General features: G+C 45.2%; 1 protein-coding gene across 2 annotated transcripts in view; it reads right to left on the bottom strand.

Annotated features, from left to right (window-relative positions):
* Positions 1-21,403, bottom strand: part of TBX5 (T-box transcription factor 5) — a 55,049-nt gene that overhangs the window by 26,753 nt on the left and 6,893 nt on the right. For both annotated transcript variants that reach the window (XM_069081899.1, XM_069081900.1), the window contains exons 4-7: positions 18,519-18,638; positions 17,674-17,821; positions 11,484-11,636; positions 1,549-1,640 (exon numbers count right to left, since the gene is read on the bottom strand). In XM_069081899.1, the coding sequence (XP_068938000.1) occupies positions 1,549-1,640; positions 11,484-11,636; positions 17,674-17,821; positions 18,519-18,638 (513 nt within the window). The remainder of the gene's footprint in view (positions 1-1,548; positions 1,641-11,483; positions 11,637-17,673; positions 17,822-18,518; positions 18,639-21,403) is intronic.

The raw sequence follows: 21,403 nt of genomic DNA, 5'->3' as shown, positions 1-21,403 counted from the left end.
GGAAGGAAGGAAGGAAGGAAGGAAGGAAGGAAGGAAGGAAGGAAGGAGGAAGAAAGGAATCTAAAATCTCTGAGATAAGGGTGATCGATAGCATTTATAAAGTAGACTCAAGGATTTGAAACACCTTACATGATTTATCTCATTTGAGCTGCACAACAAACTTCTGAGGAAAGCTATCGTTACCCTCATTTTACAGAGGAGGAGAATAAAATTCATATAGATTAAGTGGCTTGCCCAGAATCATACTGTTAGCACCAGAAGTCAAATTCAGAGTCAAGTTTTTCTGATTCACAATCACTTTCTGATTCCTAAGCTACAAACCACATTGCCTCTCTAAGAAAAAGATGGCATTTAAGTGGGGTGTGGGAAATCATTCTCATTGAATTTAATAAGCCTTTGTAAAATCACAAAACCTGCTTCTCTCTCTCTCTCTCTCTCTCTCTCTCTCTCTCTCTCTCTCTCTCTCTCCACCCCTCTTTCTCCTTCCCTCCCCTTCTCCTATATCCCCTATTCCTATTCATCTCTCCATCTCTATCACCCTCTTTTTCTCCTTCACTAAGAGAGACACATAGTAAATTTTTTCCTCAAAAAAGATATATAGAACCAAATCTCATCTTTCTTTTGAAATCTCACCTTTTCTTTTGAAAACAAACAAACAAAACCTCCCCCAAAGAAAGGGAAGGGAATGTAACTTCTTTGTAAAAAAGGCAAAAGATGTATTTGCAATCCCTCTGCCATCTGGTAAGTTCTTTTGGAATGAAATCGAGGCAGAAAACATTCAGCCAAATGGCACTGTTTACATGGCCCTTTCCACTAAACCCAATTCCCACCATATATATTTGGTACAGTCCCTTCTATCCATCATATCAGCAACTGTGACCACAGGATATGTAAGAATACCAAGCAATTTTTAGCACCAGCTCCCAATTCCCCTGAGCCCTGGACACCATATGGCGTCAACTTTGTCTCTACTTCACCCCCAGGAAATCCAGTCATTAACTTTCCTTTCATTTGCCAGAGGTGGTGCAAAAAGGATAACGTTCATCAGTTGTGACTTATGGGAAAGAAGACAGCAAGGCCTCTACCGAGCTCCAGATTGAACAAGGTGCTGGGACAGCTCCAAGAACAGATGGAGAAGGCCTAGAAGGCGGGATGGGAGATGCTTCTACTAAACTGCTAGATCAGGGGTGGGGAACCTTTGGTCTTTAGGCCGCATGTGGCCCTCTAGGCCTTTAAGTTCGACCTTTTGACTGAATCCAAATTTTAAAATTTAGATTCAGTCCAAAGGCCGAACTTTAGTACCTAAAAGGCACTTAAGGCCACAGGCTCCCCACACCTGTTCTTTATTCTCACCTGGAGACCTAAAAGCCCCAAAGGGTAGATTATTAGAAAGCAGAATTAAAATAGTCTCTACCCACTTATCTCTTGTGATAAGGAAGGAATGGAAGGGTGGTTCGAAGATACCCAGAAGTTCTGTTTCTGCTTCAGATTTGGTTTAGGGTTAGGAAAGAGAGAGTTAAAACATTCATTCCACTTTTGATTTTTTACCTTTGCATCCTCGACATTCTGTGCAGCTCCATATCATCACTTCCCCGGAAGCCTTTGGCAAAAGGATTGTTTTCGATCTTTAACTGGGTGATCTGGAGGAAGGGAAACAGAATGAGTCTTCAGTAGATTGCTTCAAAACCACCCCCATAACACCAGCCAACAGGCACCGTGGAAATTCATGTGATGGCATTGCAAACCAAATTAAGCCAATCACGTCAACGGGGCCCTCAGCTTTATTGAAGGGGATGCTTTGAAAAATGTCCACGGTCAGACTTCATTTCAAAAGGGAGGGATCAGGGGGAGCCTGGATTTGTTTTCTGTTAATTGAATGCATATTCTTTGCATCCTTCCTGCTTGGTTCGATGACATTGGGTATTTCAGACACAATCGAGGCCCCCACACTTGATTTTTTTTAAATCTAACTCGTTGACATGTTCACTCCCCACCCAGCAGCGTGGCAATCTTCTCTACGACAACCAGATAATAAAGGGCTGAGCTAGGTTTTGAGGGGAAGCAAATGCTCTCTCCCAAAGCTGCTTTGAGAATCCTAGGAAAGCAACACTTCCCCACAGTTTACACTGAAACTTTCTCAAACAGATTTTATGCCGAATCACGAAATTGCAGATCCAGAATCAGAAAGGAACTTTAGAAACCCATTCCAACACTCTCATTTTACAGATGAGGAAACTGAGGCTCAAAAAAGTCAGGTGACTTGCCCAAAGACACAGAATTAAAAACCAAGTCTACTCTTTCAGGACCCAGCATTTTTGATCACTGCACCACTGATAATATAAGTGAGTTCCCTTGATCACTTCAAGTGAAAGGCCTGGGTTCATACACAGTGTCAGAAGCAAGACTCGAACCCAGACTACTCAAATTTCCCATTCTGTAAGAGGTCTCTCCTCTTCCCCCCATCCCCAGTGCTAGAGACCTTCCCCTGATATTGTCAACGTCTTATGGTCATCACTGTTTGCACCTAGTCTCCCCCATTAAAATGGGAGCTCTTGGAAGGTGGGGCCATGCATTTGCTTTGGTATCGCTGGCCCTTAGCACAGTGCCTGGCATGTAGTAAACACTTAATAAATGCTTGATGACAGACTGACAAATATTCTATCATTCTGTCTCTCAGGCACAGGAAAGATTTTACTCATGTGTGTATGCATATGTATATATACATTTGTTTTAATGCACATATTATATATATATATTTGTTTCATTGTGTATATATACATATAAACACACACATAATATCTATCCTGTGCCTGAGAAACAGCATAATGTAGTGTCAATTAGTTAGGCATGTGCCTTGCAGGCTGGAGATACAAAGCAAGGCAAATAAACACATATACACACATGTGTTCAAACAGACATGCATGTGTACATATACATATGTATATGTGTGTGCCCAGGGTGTTCAATGAATCATACATGACATCTGTGACAAATCATACATTCATTAAAATGGCCATCTCAAGAGTAAAAACCCTATCCACTGACATTGACAGTAAAGTATTTCATGTTGTTTGTTTTATTTGCTCCTTATAACAACCCAGTGAGAAATCAACCTACCCCCCTTTCAAAGTGAGAAATTCAGAGGTTCACTAGACAACTCTCAAACTGCTACTAAGGATCAGAGGCAGAATTTCAACCACCAAACAGAGTTAAATAACTTGCCCAGGATCACACAGCTAATGTCTGCAGCCAGATTTGAATGAAGGTATTCCTGACTCCAGGCCAAGCACACTATTCACTAAATCAGGTCTATTTTTAGAGGCTCCAAAGTCCATAGGACAAGTAGAAACTGCCTTCCCCACTTATCCTTTTTCCTTAATGAAATTCAAACTAATTGATCATAAATCATTAAAGGGAAAGGGAGAAGTTCAGAAAGTTAGGTGACAATTACATCATTTTTAAGCAGGAGAGGATGGGGGGGGGAGCGGGGGAAGGGTGTTGGGAGATGAAGAATTCCCAAAGAACCAGAAAATCACTGAAGCAGGACATTGGGAACTAAATTTTCAACTGTGAAACCTGCAGAGGAATAGCACTAAAATCACGTCTCCTTCCTCAGTTGACCCCTAAAGGAAGAGAAGACAAGTTCAAATCTTCCCTGTCTGACATCAGGCAAGTCACTTAATGTTGCTGATCTTGCCTTGCTAGATGACCTGCTGAGATGCCTTCCACCCCCAGAGCTGTGATCCTATGAAATTTGGTTCATCCCAGGAATTCATTTTCCAAGGAAGGCTCTTTTTGGGGCAACAAACTCTCTCTAACAGAAGTGTCACTGACCATAGAACTGGGAGGGGTCTTCAAACTCATCTACTTCTCCCATATATCACCACCCTTGTTATTTTACACAGGAGAGAACTAAGTAAATCACTTAACTTGAGAGAAGTTAACTGACTTGTCCAGGGTCCGTGGGGATCAAGCAACATACCAGGAGACCAAGAATTCTGTACTAACAATCACAGGATTGTAGTTCTAGGGCTAGAAGGTCACTTACGAATGGAGTCCAACAACCTCATTTTACAGATGAGGAAACTGAGGCCCACAGAAATAGTCCAGAGTCATACAGTTAGTAAGTATCAAAAGTGAGATTTCTTTACTCCTCTATTCACTATACCACGCACCACCTCTCATAATAACAGCTGAAATTTCTATTGCACTCTGAGGCCAACAAAGCCTTTAGTATTCATTGTCTCACATGAACCTCCCAACAGCCCTGTGAGGAGGGAAGTACAACTGATTTTTATGTCTACACCCATTTTCTGGATAAGGAAACTGAGGCTCAGTGGAGTTAAGTGGCTTAAACCATGGCCACACAGCTAATATGTTCCCCTAACTTTCTTTTCCCTATCTTTTCACTAGAATTTAAATCTGTTCAATCACACATATATGTAATTTCCTTAAAAGAACAGATTGTTTCATTCTCTGTATTTATATACCTAGCACCTAGCAGAGTATTTAGTATATAAAAGGTACTTAATAAAACCAGGTTAGTTGAATGATTGACATATGGATCATGCAAATCCTTTTACCTTCTTTTATACACACACACAAGATAGATATGCATGCATGTATGTATGTGTCTTATGTATATATACACACATACATATATAAAATAGAACACACTTACCTTATAAGACATGTATATATGCACACACATGTATACACACATATTTATCCATGTGTCTATACGTGCCTATATAGACACATTTGTTTATATATGCATATCTATGTAGTCACTGTGTATAGATAGATGCCAATTACACACAGAAAAAATGAAATGTACACCTCTTTTCATATATGCAAAAAGTACAGCTCTATGTCATATAGGCAGCCTGCTCCCACCATGCTTGCTGACTTTCCAGAGACAATGAGACTCGATAGACAGGAGTAGGAGGCTTGGAGGCTGAAAAATCTGGTTTGGAATCCCATCTCAGTCAGTAATTCCATGACCCTGGTCAAATCTGGTGTAGTCTAAGCTCTCTGGCTGTCATTTTCCTAATCAGCAAAATCAGCATCCCCTCATTGGGTCATTGTGTGAATCTGGTGAGCTTGATATATAGAGAGCTTTGCAAGCCTTAATGAAAAAGGTAAATGGGAGCTACTCTTGATTATATCTTGGCATCTTCTGCATGTGAGCACATGGTTTTAGGGATCTAAACAGTACAGATGTCCGTATTCATGCCAAGTATACCAGCAAAACAGGCCCTTCCTGCCCACAATACTAACAACTCTCCCCAAATGAGCCCCAAACCGGATATCCCAGGGAGAGAAGGCAGGTTGGGGACTGGGAAAGGGGACAGATATAAATACCATGTCCAACTGGCAAGGCAGACATTGTAAAAATTAATGAGAATAATTATTTCAAATTCTTGCTTTTGAAAAGAATTCTCGTGAGGGCAAAAAATCTTAATTATTTCTCTATATGGGAAGGAGGGGGGTCATTTCCTGATCCTGACCAGAAAGCTCAAACCTAATAAATATGAACCAGTTACCCAATGACTCAGGCAGAAAGCAAGCCCTGTCCAACTGCAAGGGAACTTAATATAAGGGGAGGATAAACCTGCTCAGCACACACAGCCATGCTTGAACTCGCAAGGAAATGAAACGTCCACGTGACCTTTTTTAACACCTAAATATTTCTTGGGTTCAGTCCTAGAGCTTCTGACAACTTAGGGAAAACTTTACAAAACCCTGCTTGAGGCTCAGCCTCACGAGGGGAAGATTCAGGTTTTAAAATATCTTTTCAGGCTGTAAAGCATCTGGGGAAATAAGTTATTTGTCAGTTCCACCTGTGCTCCCAAGTAGAGGAGGAAGAGACTGAGTAGTTTATCCCCAGTACCTAGCACTGTGCCTGCCTCAGAGCAAGGTGTCATCTTTTATGTGGGTCAGGGACCCCTTGGGCAATCTGGTTAAGCCTATGGACTCCATTATCAGAAGAGTATTTTACAATACATAAGATAAAATATTCTTATTACAAAGGAAAACATTTATATTAAAAGACAGCTATTAAAAAAAGCATATTCACAGGCCCCAAATTAAGAACTCATGGTGGTAGAAGGGGGGTAAGGATCTTGAATATTGTCTCATTTAATCATTTTCATTTTACAGAGAAGGAAATTGAGGTCCAGAGAGACAAAAGAATGAATTACTCAGTGTCACACAAGTAGGCAATGACAGAGTTAAGATTTGAACTCAGGGCCTCTCTCTCCAAATCAAAGCATCTTTCTGCTTTGCTATGTTGTCCCTGCGGTATGGACTGAGACCTGGATTTTTTACAAACTCCATCACTCTGATTGGCTGCCAATCTATTGTACTTTTAAAAATGCAAACAAACACAAAAATGGATGATTTGGTCCAACAAACTTTTAGACTTCCCCTCACAGACTTAAATGTGGTTGAATTTGGTTGAGCTCTCTCTGTCTCTCTTTCTCTCTCTGTCTCTCTCTATCTCTCTGTCTCTCTGTATGTGTCTGTCTCCATCTTTCTCTCTCTCATATGTGTGTGTATTATATGTGTAGTGTGTGTGTGTGTGATATAATTCAAGTCAATTGAGTTTAATAATCATTTGGAGAAGATCTACTAGGTGCCAGACTCTGGGGCTACAAACGCAAAAATCCAACAGTCATTGCCCTCAAGAACCTCATATTCTACAAATGTATACCGTACATAGAAAAATAAATATTAAAGAGATGCAAAGGCATTCCCAAGGATTGGGGAAGGATGCTTTGCAAGCTTTAAAATGCTATTTAAATGTTATTGTTACTGTTATTTTTAAAGGGTTAAAGTGGCCTTACTGAGATAGACCAGCCCTACAAACAGCCCTGCCTCTGATCCCAGTTCAGTGATCACAGGTAAGGCCATTAACCTCTCCCATGCCCAAAAGGTCACTCCCTACCAACAGGAATCACGGAGAAGTTTCCTACTCTAGTATCTTAGGTCTCAGGCTACAAGTGACCTTAGAGGTCATTTACTTGGGGATGCCCTGATTTTACAAAAGAGAAAGCTAGGCCCAGATTGGGGATGTGAGCTGCCCAAGGTCATCCAAGTACTAGTGGATAAGACTTTGAATTCAAACCCTGAGAATCCAAAAGCAGTTAACTTTCCATCGTACACACAGTGCTGCCTCCAGTAATGAAATTGTAGTTCGGGGACTTGGTTTTTTTTTGAGGGGGGGGCGGGGAGGGGATTTGCTTGTTTTCCAACCACTATGCTGTGACTTTAATCACAAACTTTTCATGGGTTTACAAGTAATAGGGGCATCTTGTGTCTAAAGGAGGGTTTAGGGGACTACACCCCACCATCAGTCTGATGGTTTTGGGACTTGAAGCTAATTAGTCGGTCAGTCACTGACCAGCCTGTGTAGTTTAACTTACTGTCTTGCTAGACATTAAGAAATGGGGGGAAGGGGGCGAGAGAAGGAAATAGAGGAGAGGAGAGCTAAGCATCAAAGAGCCTGCTTTCCAGCTATACTTAAAGAAGCCAGGCTTGAGAATATTTGGTACCAGCTCATACAAATGTGATCTGTGTTTACATACAGACAGACTGTGGGGATAAGAATGTGCTATATGTGGTTAGAATGGAAAAGGAGTGGGGATGGGGGAGAAAGGGGAAGGACGTTTTGCACACTGCCCATTAAAAGTGTAATCTTACTATTACTCACAAACCTTAATACTGGAGGAAAGAACACCTTTGGGGTTTTGTCCTGCATGGTGTCAGCCAGAGGAAGTTTCTAGAGTCAAACAGCTGCTGGTGTGGGGGGGGGGGGGGGGGGGGGAGGAGGTATGTTTTCATGATTATGTTTTACTGTTACTTCAATCGTTTTTCTTCTGGGGTTTAAATATACTCTCCATCCCCCATCCCATCCAAGTTTTATATAGATATAGAGAAAAAGATAGATGATGTAGACATATAAGTAGAGAAATATCATAAATCTTGTTTGATTAGAGAAGGCTAGGAAAACCTTGATGAAAACACACACACACACACACATAACCAGATCATTGACTCAAATAAAAGTATCCCAGACCCATTACATAAACAATCATGGGCATATTGAAAATCATTCCATGAAGCCAAATGTATACTATTGTATATACACCAAGACACCCATTAAAGGTGTAAGAACTGGGGTGGCTAGGTGGTGCAGTGAATAGAGCACCAGCCCTGAAGTCAGGAGAACCTGAGTTCAAATCCGGCCTCAGACACTTAACACAAAAACTAGCCGTGTGACCTTGGGCAAGTCACTTAACCCCAATTGCCCTTCCAAAAAGAGGCAAAATAATAATAATAGTATCTACCCCTCAGAATCTTTGTGAAAATAGGATATTTGTAAAGTGCTTTGCAAACCTTGAGGAGCTATATAAATACTAGCCACCACCACCATCTTTATCTTCACCACAGTCATCATTTGCCCTCTTATATATTCAATGTAACAGCAATCTGGTTTAATGGACAGAGAGCCATTTTGGAAACCAAAATCTATTTTCCAGAGCTATCTCTGACCCATTCTGTCTGTGTGACTCTGGGTCAGTAATTTCATTTAATTTCGCTTGCCTCCAGGAAACTCTTTAAGACTAAATTGCAGAGAAGGCGCCTAGCTCCATTGGTGAAAAGAGATTCCTTACCGGGATTTCCCTGTATTAACAAATTCTCAGATCTCTCTCTGTCTCTCTCTGTTTCTCTGTCTGTCTCTCTCTCTGTCTCTCTTTCTCCGTCTCTCTCTCTGTGTCTCTGTCTCTGTCTCTGTCTCTCTCTCTGTCTCTCTGTCTCTCTCTCTCTCTGTGTCTCTCTGTCTCTATTTCTCTCTGTCTCTCTCTCCCTCTCTCTCTCTGTCCTCCTCAGCCCCACCACACCATATTATATCTCTCTTCATATTTATGAAACCATGCCTAGACTCTAGCTTTTCAAGGGAAGGGGCTGTTCTTTCCTGTTCTCTGCCCCGATTTTTTCTCATTGATTTTTCCCCTGTGCTCAGGAAACAGAAGTTAAATGTGTCCACAGCAGACATCGTATAAAGCACAAAGTGTGGCTGGAGCTCATTCCTTGGAATCTCCAGGCTATCACAGGTTCCCCTTTCTCATTCTGTTGTCTCACCAGGTCCCTCGGGTGCTGGTCCTACAACAAGCTGATCTCTGGGGGCTGGCTGCTGTTGGCCCTGCCGTGCAACGTCCCCGAAGAGCTCAGCCTCTGAGAGCACAGCAAAGGAATGGGCCATCTCTTTGGGGGAAAGCCATCGGTCATGTGCACAACCGAGGCACTGACAGTCCCCAGCTGGAATCTAACCACACCATTTCATAATCTCCCCCTTCCGCCTCCTCCGCGGGTCTCCACCACCCAGCCGCAGAGCTCCCTCCCTTCCCAGGGCTTTGGGATGAGAGTTTGGGATGAGAAGTTGGGAAGGAGTCTGGGGGAGGAGGCCCCTCCCTCTGACGTTGCCCGCACCTCTGGGGTGCCAGACTGACTGCACCAGGCTATGGAGGGCCACTCCGTCCACCGCCCTGGCCCCACGTCGGGGCGCTGAGTGGTGTGCCCCCCATCCTCCCCCGGCTGCTTCTCTGGCCCAGCCCCAACCATCTCACCATCCCCAGGTAATCATGAACGACAAAAGACTAAGCACCTCTTTCCTCCACCGCGTTTAACACCTAGGCTGATATTTCTTCTCTAGAGGTGAGGGGAGTGGTATTTAAGGTGACTCAGCTTTTTAAGGGCAGACTTAGAGGAAAACAGTCACCTTCCTCCTTCGAGAGATAAAAGGTGGGATTCCTTTCTTTCTCCTCGAACAAGACTCAGCCCTCGTGTTTGCTTTCAATCCCTGCTTTCGCAAATCCCATTTATGAGAAACATTCCACAGAAACATATACCGACTGCATGCATACAAGCAGGGAAATGCGAAAATGCAGAAACTGACATCCCGACCCGTGGGGATAAAATCACAGTAGGGGTTCTGGACCGCTGGATACTTATTACTTCAGCGTGGGGGCACAGCGACTGCGCCTTGCCTTTCTCTGACGTAGACAACAGAGCTCAGGGCTTTGCCAACACTGCCAGAATGTGGCAAAGGCTGGGCTTGAACACAGCTCACTCTCCACTGCGCCAAGCTGTCTGGCTCCACGTTCTATGGATTGTGTATGTGTAGTCCTGGTCGGTCCATCACTGGGGGTCGGAGGAACGCGGTGGTAGTCTAGAAGGTGTTAACTATTCCCCCCCCCCCTTTTCAATCTATGTGGCCCAAGAAATTCCATTCCACCTCATGCGGGGGCGGGGGCGGGAGGGGTGTCTTAAGTCCTTGATTGTCAGACCTGATTGTTGTATGGGTCAGCTTTGCTTAACTTTGTTTTTTCTTTGTTATAAAGAAATGGACTGGGGCGGCCAGGTAGCACATAGAGTAAGAACACTGGCCCCAGTGTCGGGATGACCTGGGGATCAAATCCGGCTCAGACACTTAGCACCCACCCAGAAACAACTGGCCGTGTAACCTTGAGCAAGTTACTTAACCCCGATTGCTTAAAAAAAAAAATAAATAAATGGACTTCAAGCCCAGTCTAGTAAATCGCTGTTATTATTGTGATCGGAGAATGGTGAGGATAATAACAGTATCTGGCAAGTATATGGGACTTTGCCCTTACTGTCATTGCGACCCTGGGTACTTACTTAAACTCTGGGCCTCAGTTTCCCCAAAATGAAGGGCCGGGTGACCTTCGAGTTCTAAATCTATGGTCCTATCATCCCATTATGGAATAACCGCAATGGAAAAAACATGAAGTAACCAAATAGTTGCGGCTTGGTTTGTGTGCTTTTAAAGGAGTGTGAGATTTCCCCTTGCAAAGTAAGGAGAGGGGAAGCGAGGAGCTCTGGCAAGGGCTAACCCGAGCCTCGCTCCCCCAAAGACAGCTCTTTGGGGGAGTTGTCCTCTCCCAGCTTGGGGGCTAGCGGAAGGCGGACAGGGGAGGGAAGCGCCTAGGTCCTGGGCCACAGCGGGCTTGGCTAAGTGTGCTGGTAGCGAATTTTTCTGGCCGACTCTCCCTCTAGTAAACTTAGCCCCCTCTGAAGCTGGCCCTGGGGTAGGTACAAGCTGTCGTTCTTTGTGGGGGTCTGCGTGCAAGTGGAAAAAAACAGACAATTACAAACTACAGATTGCCCTGACATTACACGCCCATGGTGGCAATCCGAAAGTAGCAAGCCCTGCGGAGTATATATACTTAGGACAAGTTAATGGAATAGGATGGGGACGGGGGAGGGGGGGGGGCCCGGGGCGGGGGGGGGGGAAGGAGAGGGTCACGGTGCTCTTGTGTGTTCCCTGTTTTTCGGCTTTCCAAAGGAAAGCCGTAGGAAGCCGCACGGGTATTTCCGCGTGGAACACGGTCCTGGGTCCGAGGTTTTGCAGTATCTACAATTTACCAGGGGATGTTTTGACGAACCGATCTCCTTACTTTGTGATTCTGGTAGGAGGTCACAGCGATAAAAGCCGTCTCTGGAAAGACGTGGGTGCAGAAGGCTGTGTTTTTCGAGCCAAATCCGTTATTTTCGTCGGCTTTTACGATGTGCAGTCTAGGCTGGTATTTGTGCATGGAATTCAATATAATCTAAAAACAAATTAAAAAAATAGAAAAAGAATTAAAAAACTCAGGCAGCATCAGAAAGCATAGCTATGAATCACTAAAGACAATCTTTTGCAAAATAATAACAATAAGGATCTATACATTGTGTGCTTCGTTGTTTGAACTTTTGAAAGTGGAAAAAAAAAAAAAGGAAAGAGTTTAATGGGAAAGATTTCTTGTTCTTTCCAAATGGCATTTTTCACCAGAAATATCCTGGACAATGTTGAGGGATTGTACCCAACGGCATACACAACAGTAAATCAGTATACTTAATAAATACTGCTCGATAAATTAACTCCCTGCTCACAGGACCTTAAATAACCACTATGATTACTCAGCTCCCATGATTCCTTCTGGGAGGAAACTCGGGGATGGCAACCTGGGAACTGAACATAGGAGGAAAAGGGAAGAGAGGAGTGTAGATGAGGCCTGGTGAGGAGTACTTGGGGCTTTGAAGTACTATTCACAGCTTGGTCCCCCAGCTACCCGATGGGGGTTGGGAATGGATTTCCTGGTGATCGCATTATGGGAGATGAAGCCCTTTGTTCAGAATACTGAAAGTCGGAGAAAAGCAGGGGAAATGAAAAAGTCTAGTAGGATTGGGAAGGAGGGCAACAAAACAGCTTAGCCCCCACTGATTTGAATTCTAGAAAATAAAAGCCTAGAGTTGATTTTTAGATTTCATCTAAGAGGTCTTTTTTTCATGTTGTATTAGATTTTTATTTATTTTGTGAAACATTTCTCAATTACATTTTAATCTGGTTCTGCCACATTTGCTCTCATACCTCCCATGTGTCCATGTCTGACACCTTTGGTAGTGGGTCTGGAGTCAATAAGACCCAGGTTCAAATCCTGCCAAAGGGATCTTAACTACCCATTGCAGTCCCCATCTTTCCAAGTTTTCTGCACAGTTCCTTAAGCACAGAATTGTTTGCCCTTTCACTTTAGAATGATTATATTTGCTTCCTCCCCCCCTCCCCCATCTCTTTATTCGGGCTGGGTTTTGAAGTGGCATGTGACAGGGGAAGAGATTCTATTAGCATCACTGTTTCATTATTGCCCCCATTTCATTTCATTTCCCCAGGCTACTCCCTTCTAAACCAGTGACTGATGGGAAGAGGGCAAGTCAGTATATAAGAAATTAATAAATTCATAAAAAGCAAACTTATTTTCAGCATTCCTATAAAAAACATTCATTGAAACACTACTGAGGGCACTTTTAATGCTTATGTTGTTTTTAAAAATACTGTGTTCAACATATTAACAATAATAATGTTGTTATTATAATAGTAGCTAGAAAGCTGGTCTTGGATCCAAGAAAACCTGAATTTAAATTCCACCTCTGACATTTCCTGGTTTGTGACCCTGGACAAATCACTCAACTCCCATTGCCCCCAGACAATTTTGTTACCCTGATTCAGGAAAAAGGTAAGCAGGCCCACACTACCAAAGCATTCCTCCCCTGTTCTTACTATCCATGTTAGAAAGTAAGCTTTTTGAGGGCCTGAATTTGCCTGAATTTGTATCTTGGGGACTTTGCATAGTTCCTGGAACAGAGACAGTCATTTATACTGACAGATAAGTGCTTTTGAATTACAGATGCCAAAATCCACTAATGTGGGGAGTTTTCTCCCCAGGAGATAGTCCTACACAGCTGGGACCAAAATAATAGCAACAGATAATTGATGGTGCATTAAGGTTTGCAAAGCACTTTATGTACAGTATTTTGTTTGATTTTCACACACAAAAAAACAACTATGATTTCAATCCTTTCCTGGTACTATTATTGTCAACTTTACAGATTAACTTGTGGGGATTACTGTCCATGCCCCCTCCTAAAGTATGAATGAAGAAAATGGTTCTAATTCCCTTGCTAAGAGAATGGTTATTAAAATAGACTGACTGGGTAGTAATAGTGGAAGGGGGTGGAGAGGGAAGAGGAGGAGGAGGAGGAGGAGGAGGAGGAGGAGGAGATCTGGAGGGAAAGAGGAAGAGGAGGGAGACGAAGGCGGTAGAGATCTTCTCCCGGCCTTCCTTTCGGGATGGGAAGGCAGGGAGGGGCCAGCAGTGCCGTGGGATGCCGCAGATGCCCCGGACTCCTGGGCCTCGGTCTAATCTCGGGAAGCGGCCGCCGGGCCGCCTGCCTCCCTCCCTCCCTTCCCGGCCCGATGGCGACGCGGAGCCGGGCGCCCTGGCGACCGACCGAGAGACGCAGCTGGGCGCACGAGGCCCGCCGGAGCCCCCAGGCCGGCGCTGCCATCGTCCCGGCTTAACCAAATTGCTTTGACATCCAAGGGAAGTCGCTGGCCATCAACGGGGGAACGATCTAATGGCCTTTAATTTCATTAGGGCGGCCCCCCACTGGCGGCCCAAGCCCCAGCTGGGGCTCTGGGAGCCAGCGGAGAGTCGGAGGCCGTGGGCAGCTCGGAGGTTCCACTAACTGGAGGCGCTTTGAAGAACCCACGAATGCATCTGAAGCGCTGGTGAATGGACAGCAAATCCCATGCCGCCGAGATTCCCGGGGACCAAGCCTAGAATGGGGGCAGCGCCCCAAGAGGCAGAGGAGTCTGGGGCCCTTTCACACCAATCCTAGGCACTGGAAAGGCACAAGTAACTTTGGAGCCCCCAAGCCTGAGATCGATGCCCCTTCTGCCTCAGGCCCTGAGTGATATGGGGCAGATTAGTTCCCTCTCTGGCTCTCACAAAATAGAGGGGGAAGGTGACTTTTAAGGTCCCTTCCACCTTTGAGTCTATGATCCAAGGCATATTTTCCTGGTGAGCAAGTGATTGCTGCTAACCCAGGAGCCCTGTTTGGAGTGGCCTGGAGGCCGTCAAAGGAGCCCAGCCTGAGCAAAACGTGCTTCAGAAAAGCAGATAGGGGTGGGGGAGTTGTTGAGAGATGCTCCCTCATCACGCTGTAAATATTTTGCTTCCAGGGAAACATGGGGGTGGGGGTGGGGGAGAGATACTGGGGCTCACAGGCTGGAAATACAGACAAACAACCCTTGGTACAAGCCCAGACTCAAGCAATCAGTCCAGTGACCTACATGCATGCAAATTTGTCTATGTATTAGATCATGTACATGTTTATATAACATGTGTACACATATTTAAGCCAGTGTGTCTCTCCTGAAGGGGAAAAAAAAAAGCTTTGGTGTCATAGAGTGCTGAGTCAGGAGTTCAAATCTGTCATGTAACCCCAGACAAGTTACTTCACCCTGTTTGCCTCAGTTTCCTGATCTGTAAAGTGGGGACAAAAACAGCACCTACTTCCCAGGGTTGTTGTGAGGCTCAAATGAGATCACAATGCAATGTGTTTAGTCCAGCACTTGGCACATAATAAGCACTATGTATTAGCCATTATTGTTGTTATTATTTATAGGATCTAAAGATTTGTAAGATCACTCAGAGACGATCATTTAATTCCTACCCCATCCTCATTTTACAGATGAAGAAACTGAAGGGCAGAGAAGTGACTTGCCCAAGGTCACACAGTCACTAAGCAGCAGAGTGAGGGTTCAGCCACTTCACTTCCAAGAATGTGATCCTTACAATATTCCTTCCCCATCAAGCTTGGGAGTCTATTCCCTGTCTCCTAGGCTTCCTTCCCATTGTCCTTACAGTTTTCATTGTCCCAATATGGCCATTTTGCTTCTTAGAGGGCCCCACATCCCAAAATACATTGTTCTCACTCTCCTGGGAGAGCAAAAGAACAAGGCTGTGGCACCCCATTTAGAAGGTCAAGATTTTAAGTGAAACGCCCCACCCAAGTCCCATTAAACTCCCTCCTTCCTGCCTAGGCCCCAGTGAATTCAGATCAGGCCTTCAGGCCCTAACTACATTAGTCTCTTCCCCGGACACCAATAACAGTTCACAGGATTTTTAAGAGTTCAAATAATCTTAAAGCTGACCAAGGTCCCCATATTATCCCTTTCTCACACTCTACCTCAGGTGGAGGTGGTGACCTGCCCATACCTCCCTGGCTTTTACAGAGATTCAAGGACTTCTGGATCATTTTTATCACATGGTAGATTCATTTAACACACTTTGCTTCAATTTAGAAGGGAGGTGGTGTGGAGAACTGAAGAAGAAAAGTTGGACAGGGCTTGTTTCTAACACCTTCTACATGAAACCTTTCCTGATGCCCCCAGCAGCTAGTCTTCCTTTCTAGTCACCTTCCACCTACTCTGTTAGAAGATTCAGAGGCCATAAATCATAATTGCTCATAATAATAAGAGGTAACATTTATACAGCACTTGTCATTGTGCCCTCTACAACTCTGATCTCATTCAATCTTCGCAACAACACTGGGAGTTAGGGGTTATTATCCCCACTTTACTGATGAGGAAACCGAGGCAAGTAGGAGAAATGACTTGCCTAGGGTCACACAACTAGGAAGTGTCAGAGGTGGGATTTGAATTCAGGTCTTCTGACTCTAGGCTAGGCACTCTATCCACTCTACCACCTAGCTGTCCTTCATTTTACATGAGTAAACAGAGGCACAGACATGTTGAGTGATCTGTCCACTGGCACACAAGCTGGTAAGTGTGTCAGGAAGGAATTTGAGCTAGATCTTCCTTATTCCCAGTCCAGCATCTTGCCCACCACACCCTTAGATACTCTATATCAAAGGCTTTGAAAAATCCTAAGTGCTACATAAATATTAAGTTATTATTACTACTATACCATGCTATCTGTCTAGGCCTGTGACTTCCATGTAGATCAGTTAACTGTCAGAACTATTTGGCCTCAGGACACCTTGCAAGTAAAATTACTGAGGAACCTTCTCTCGCAAGGAGCTTTTGTGTATGTGGTCATGTCTCTGGATGGCTACCATATTGGAAATTAAAATGTTGTAATGTTATTATAAAACTAGTTTTGATCTCAAGTAGCCCTGAAAGGTCTCAGAAACCCCTAGAGAGAAGCAGAGATTAAGTAACTTGACCAAGATCATTCAGCTAGCATAAATTAGAAGACATATTCAAACCCACATACACTATGCCTTGCATCTCCATGGCAAGTTAGGGTCCCTATACTTCATTTGGGACTTGTTTCCATCCTATATAAAGTACTTGTTGATATCATATTATAGCCCTATATTCAATGTCTTATCCACTGTTCAAAGGAAGGGCCAAGAGGAGAAGGACCTGGTCTTTCATAAACTTATTATCTCTCTCTCCCCAGCAACCAGTATAGGGCTCCGAAAACAATGAGAGTTTAGGAAATATTTGTGGGTTGACTCTTTGGGCCTCCTGTTTGCCTCAGGAGCCAGAAAGAGGCATAACTCTTGCCTCTGAGGGGGTTACATTCTAGCAGGCCTGGGTCTTGTGCCTGTCTTTGGATTATATGCCAATTATGGTTAGTTAAAAGTTCAGTGTGGCCCAGGTGACTTGACCCCTGTTCTTTGATGAATCAGTATATCAAAAACCTGGCAAGTCCCTCCCTTTCTCCCCAGGGTTCCCTATAACCCAGGCCAAGAAAATCAATTGGGATCTGTGTTTGGGACAGGACTGGAACAGGGCATTGCTGCCCAAGTCAGCAAGTCATTTCTGTCATCTTTCAGCCCTCTCTAGATCCCCATCACCCACAGAGGTGCCAACCTGGGGGATGCTAGGAGGAATATGGATGCAGTGTCATCTTGGTTAAGGGTACCTAGGCTGAACCCTGACTCAATGCCCTAAATCAGCAGTGTAAATCTTGGAGTTACAAAACCAGAATGGTGATTGCCGTAGGAGACAAGGTAGGAAGAAGGGTTGGTGGAGGTGGATAGGGACACAATATAAGGGAAAGGTAGAAAGGGAAGAAAACAGGAAAGGAAAAAAAAAGAAAAGAGGTGAGAAAGGAAAGAAAAAAGAGGAAGAGAAGGAATAGATAAGAAAGTGGGACAGAGGAAAGGAAGGAAGGAGAAGAAAAAGCAGGAATTAGAGGAGAATGTGAAAGAAGAGGAGAACAAGGAAGAAAATGTTGAGGCTGGTGGAAGGGGAGAAGTAAAGAGATAGGACACCAGGCGCCTGGTACTCACATGTCCAAATGGGTCCAGATGGTTATTGGTGAGCTTCAGTTTCTGAAAGGAGACCAGCTGCCGCATCCAGTGGGCACCTGTGGCTGGAGAATCTGGGTGCACATACAGCCGTCCTGGCATAGCAGGCTCTGCTTTCCCAGTCACAGACCTAGCCCCAAAGGAAATTCCAGTCCACTGAGTCCAAGGACCAAGGAGCCAAATGGCCCAGCCTAATCCAGCCCCCCAAGTGAACCTGGCCAGTCACAAGCTCATATCAGAAGGCTGTTTTACCCTACAGAAAGCTAGTCTTCTGTTTCTCATCCAGAATTTTTTCCTCCTCCTTCTTGTTTTCTTTAAGTTACTGTGGATCTAATATAATCCCTCCTCTGCAATTCTTATGATCCACTGCCAGGGCCCCAGCATTTCATGAAGTAGCCCTATTTTGCATACACACAGACTTCATTTTTCCTTGTCTCCCACTTTTGTCTTTCTTTCATTTCTGGACCCCTTACCTGGGTCACAATGCCCCACAATCCAATCACCCAAGATCTGAAACAGGAGCCAGAAATCCCTTCTAGGGATTTTCAAGGACTCTGAAGACTGTTTTCTCTCCTTGCAGGAAAAAGGTCACTTCTGTCATGTCCAGCTTCCCCTGGCCCTTTAGCTCACTTAAATACCAAGGCAGTGGTTTAAAGGCATGTCCAAAGCAGGTAACTCATTAAAAAATAGTAAGTAGCCTTGTGCAGACATTATGCTAAGATACACCTCTTTCCCATAGGAACATTAGAGAGTCAAGCCAGCTAATATGGGATGGGCTTGGAATTCGTTGTCTACATATATTCTTCTCCCCTCCCCCAGATGCCTACCATTTATTATCTGCAAATTTGTATCTGTGGTCGTCAGCTGGTACAATGTCCATGAGCAGGATGTACTTCGTTTTGGGATTCAGTCCAGTGACCTTGACTTTGTAACTGGGGAACATACGCCTAGAGAGGGGGAGGGAAGGGAAAGAGATGGAGGGACACGGGGAAAAGAAGGGGGGACACAAGGGGAAAGAGAGAGAAGGAGGGACAGGAAGGAGGCCATGCAGACACAGAGAGACACAGAGACAGAAAACAGAGAGAAAAAAGACAGGGGAATAGAGAGATGGAAACAGAGACAAAGGAGAGAGAAAGAGGGAAGGGAGACAATGGAAGAGGAGAAGAAAAAGAGGAAGAGACGAGGAGAAGATGGAGAAAAGGGGGAGAAGAGGAAGGGGAAGGAGAGAAAAGAATAGGGAGAAGAGAAAGGAGAGGAGGAGGGAGAGAAAGCGTAATAAAAGACAAAGGGGAGGTATGAAAAGGAGGTTTCCACGGAGGCAAGATAGAGAAAAGAAAGAAGGATTGAAGGGAGAGAAGTAGGAGAAAGAGATGGGGAGAAGACAGAACGACTGGTTAATACTAATACGAAGATCGGAGATCTCGCTTCACCCAGTGCAGCAGCAGAAGGGACTGATCCAGGGGGAAAGACTGATTTCCAACTCCACACCAGGACCGATCCAGCCCAGGTTTTCCTGCCTATTTTGAGAACAGGGATGGAGGCGGGGGCCGAGGAACAGAGGAGGTGTAGTGGGGGAGAGCGACCGTACGAAGTAGGAGGAGGAAAAGCCAGGAGGGCTTGCGCGTTTTGTGGACTCTTTGGAATAAAGAAAGTTCACCACCACCACTACCTTCCTGCGCGTGCGAAAACGCACACACACGCACACAAACATTTCACACACACACACAAACACACACGCACACAAACATGCACGTACACAAATATACACGCACACACATATACACACACGCACACACACACACACACACACACACACACACACTTCCCCCCATTTCAACTCATCAACTCCGGCTAAATTGAGTTCCCAGAGGCAGGTCTTTCAGGAGGAAGTGAAGGAGGAAGTTTACTCCATAATAACCTCTCTTCATTGAGTTGTTATGCTTGGTGTTGATAACGGTTTGGGCGTGCACACAGGATCCTGTGGAGACCCCGGAAGCACACGTGCACACAAAGATCCTGTGGAGACCCCAGGGGACACACACATGCCAACAGCCCTCGGGAATTTACGAGGGACTAATCCTGCCCCCACCCCCACCATACACATCCACACACTTAGACATTGGGGCAGCAGGCCCTCTTCAGAGAGGTGCTGGTCTCTCCCTAGCCGGGTTTGCTGCGGGGAAGGGAGAAAGGGGGGAAGGTATAAGTGTTTATTACTATGTGCCAAGCGCTTTCCAAATCTTATCTCATTTGATCAACTTTATCACTCCTGATTTTGAAACTGATTCTGCCATTTGCCTCTTTCCCCTCCCTTCCTCGTGTCTCCCTTCTTCTTTCCTTTCTCTACTTTTCTTCCTCCCCCTTTCTTCCTCTTCCTTACATTCTCTATCTCTCTCTCCTCTGTCTCTCTCTCTCCCTCTGCCTCCCCCTCTCCCTATCTCTCTCCTCTTCTCTCTTCCTTTTTTCCACATCCTCTTTTTTACTTCCTTTTTGCCCCTTTCTCTTCCAGTTCTTACCCCATTCACCCACTCCAAGGGCATCTAACCTGCTTGGACCCCATGGGGGGTGGGGGTGGGGTGGGAATCAAATCGAAAACAGCATCCCCTTTGGAAATTGCTGTCTTGCCTTCTGTCTAGAATCAGGCTTCAGGACAGACTATCAGGCCCTGGGGGTCTGCCGCAGCATCCTCGGGATGACTGGGCCCAGTTGGTGCTGTCTCCCAAAGGCAGGCAGGCAGGCAAGATGGGGAGGTGGGGGTGGGAAGCGTTCAATGCTAAGCTGGTGGGGGCTCCCCCCACCAGCTCCCCTCCATTCCCTTCCCTCGGAAGGTAACCAGAGTCTCCCTGTGTTTATGTACAATGGTTCGTCCAGAAGTCTTAGAGTCGAGGGGTGGTTTGCAATCCTTTTATAGTGAAATCTTTCCAGGAGACTACTCTGGGCCCTCGGCCTCAGCTTCCAAAACGGAATAGGAGGAAAGTCTGCCTTTTTTTCCCCTTTCTATTTTACTGTAAACAGACCGGTAATATATCACTCGGGCCCTTCGGCGTGGCGGGGACAGAGACATTGTTTAATTCCAAATAATAATAAATGTCAAATTTCTCCCAGTTTACTGCGGAACATGCCTGGGGGGGGGGGGGGGTGTCGAAGAGGTTCTTCCCCTCTGAGCCAGAGCCTGTCGGTCCTCAGGCCTTGGGCCTGCAGGGATTGGGGCCTCGGGGGAATGGGGGGGGGACCCTTTTTAAGACAGCCCCCAGTCCATTCACCACCTGGGGCTGGAGAAAGGGTATGAAGATCACCGACCAAAGTCCGAGAGGAGGGCACTGATTGGCTGAGGGTGGGTTTCCTTAAATCATCCAGGCGGGAGAATCCAGGGCAAGCAGCCCCTGGATAGCCTCCTCCTCCAGACGGGCTAGCCTTCTCGCTCAGCCCTGAAGGGCTTTTAACAGCGGCTCTGGGGTGAGTGTCTATTTGTGAGAGCTGCCGTGTTTATCTGTGTCTGTATAAAGAGCTCAGCAGAGCCCCGTCTACGTTTCAAAGGCTTCGGCTGCTTCCTATAAACAATGAGAGAGGTAGCGAATACATTCAACATTCGGGATTTGGCAAACGGGTGGGACCCTGGAAGGATGCCAAGTTTGGGGGTAAGGAGGGGGGAGAGGAGCGAGAAAAATTTGGACTAGTGCTTGATTAAATGAACTGACTCTCTCTCTCTCTC

Source organism: Petaurus breviceps, unplaced genomic scaffold, assembly GCF_028583685.1.
Source record: "Petaurus breviceps papuanus isolate PSGF00001 unplaced genomic scaffold, PetGlider_PUasm1.0 99, whole genome shotgun sequence".
In the NCBI taxonomy this organism is placed as follows: Eukaryota; Metazoa; Chordata; class Mammalia; order Diprotodontia; family Petauridae; genus Petaurus; species Petaurus breviceps.
Note: the sequence above shows the minus strand (reverse complement) of the source record. Positions and strands in the feature narration are given on the sequence as shown.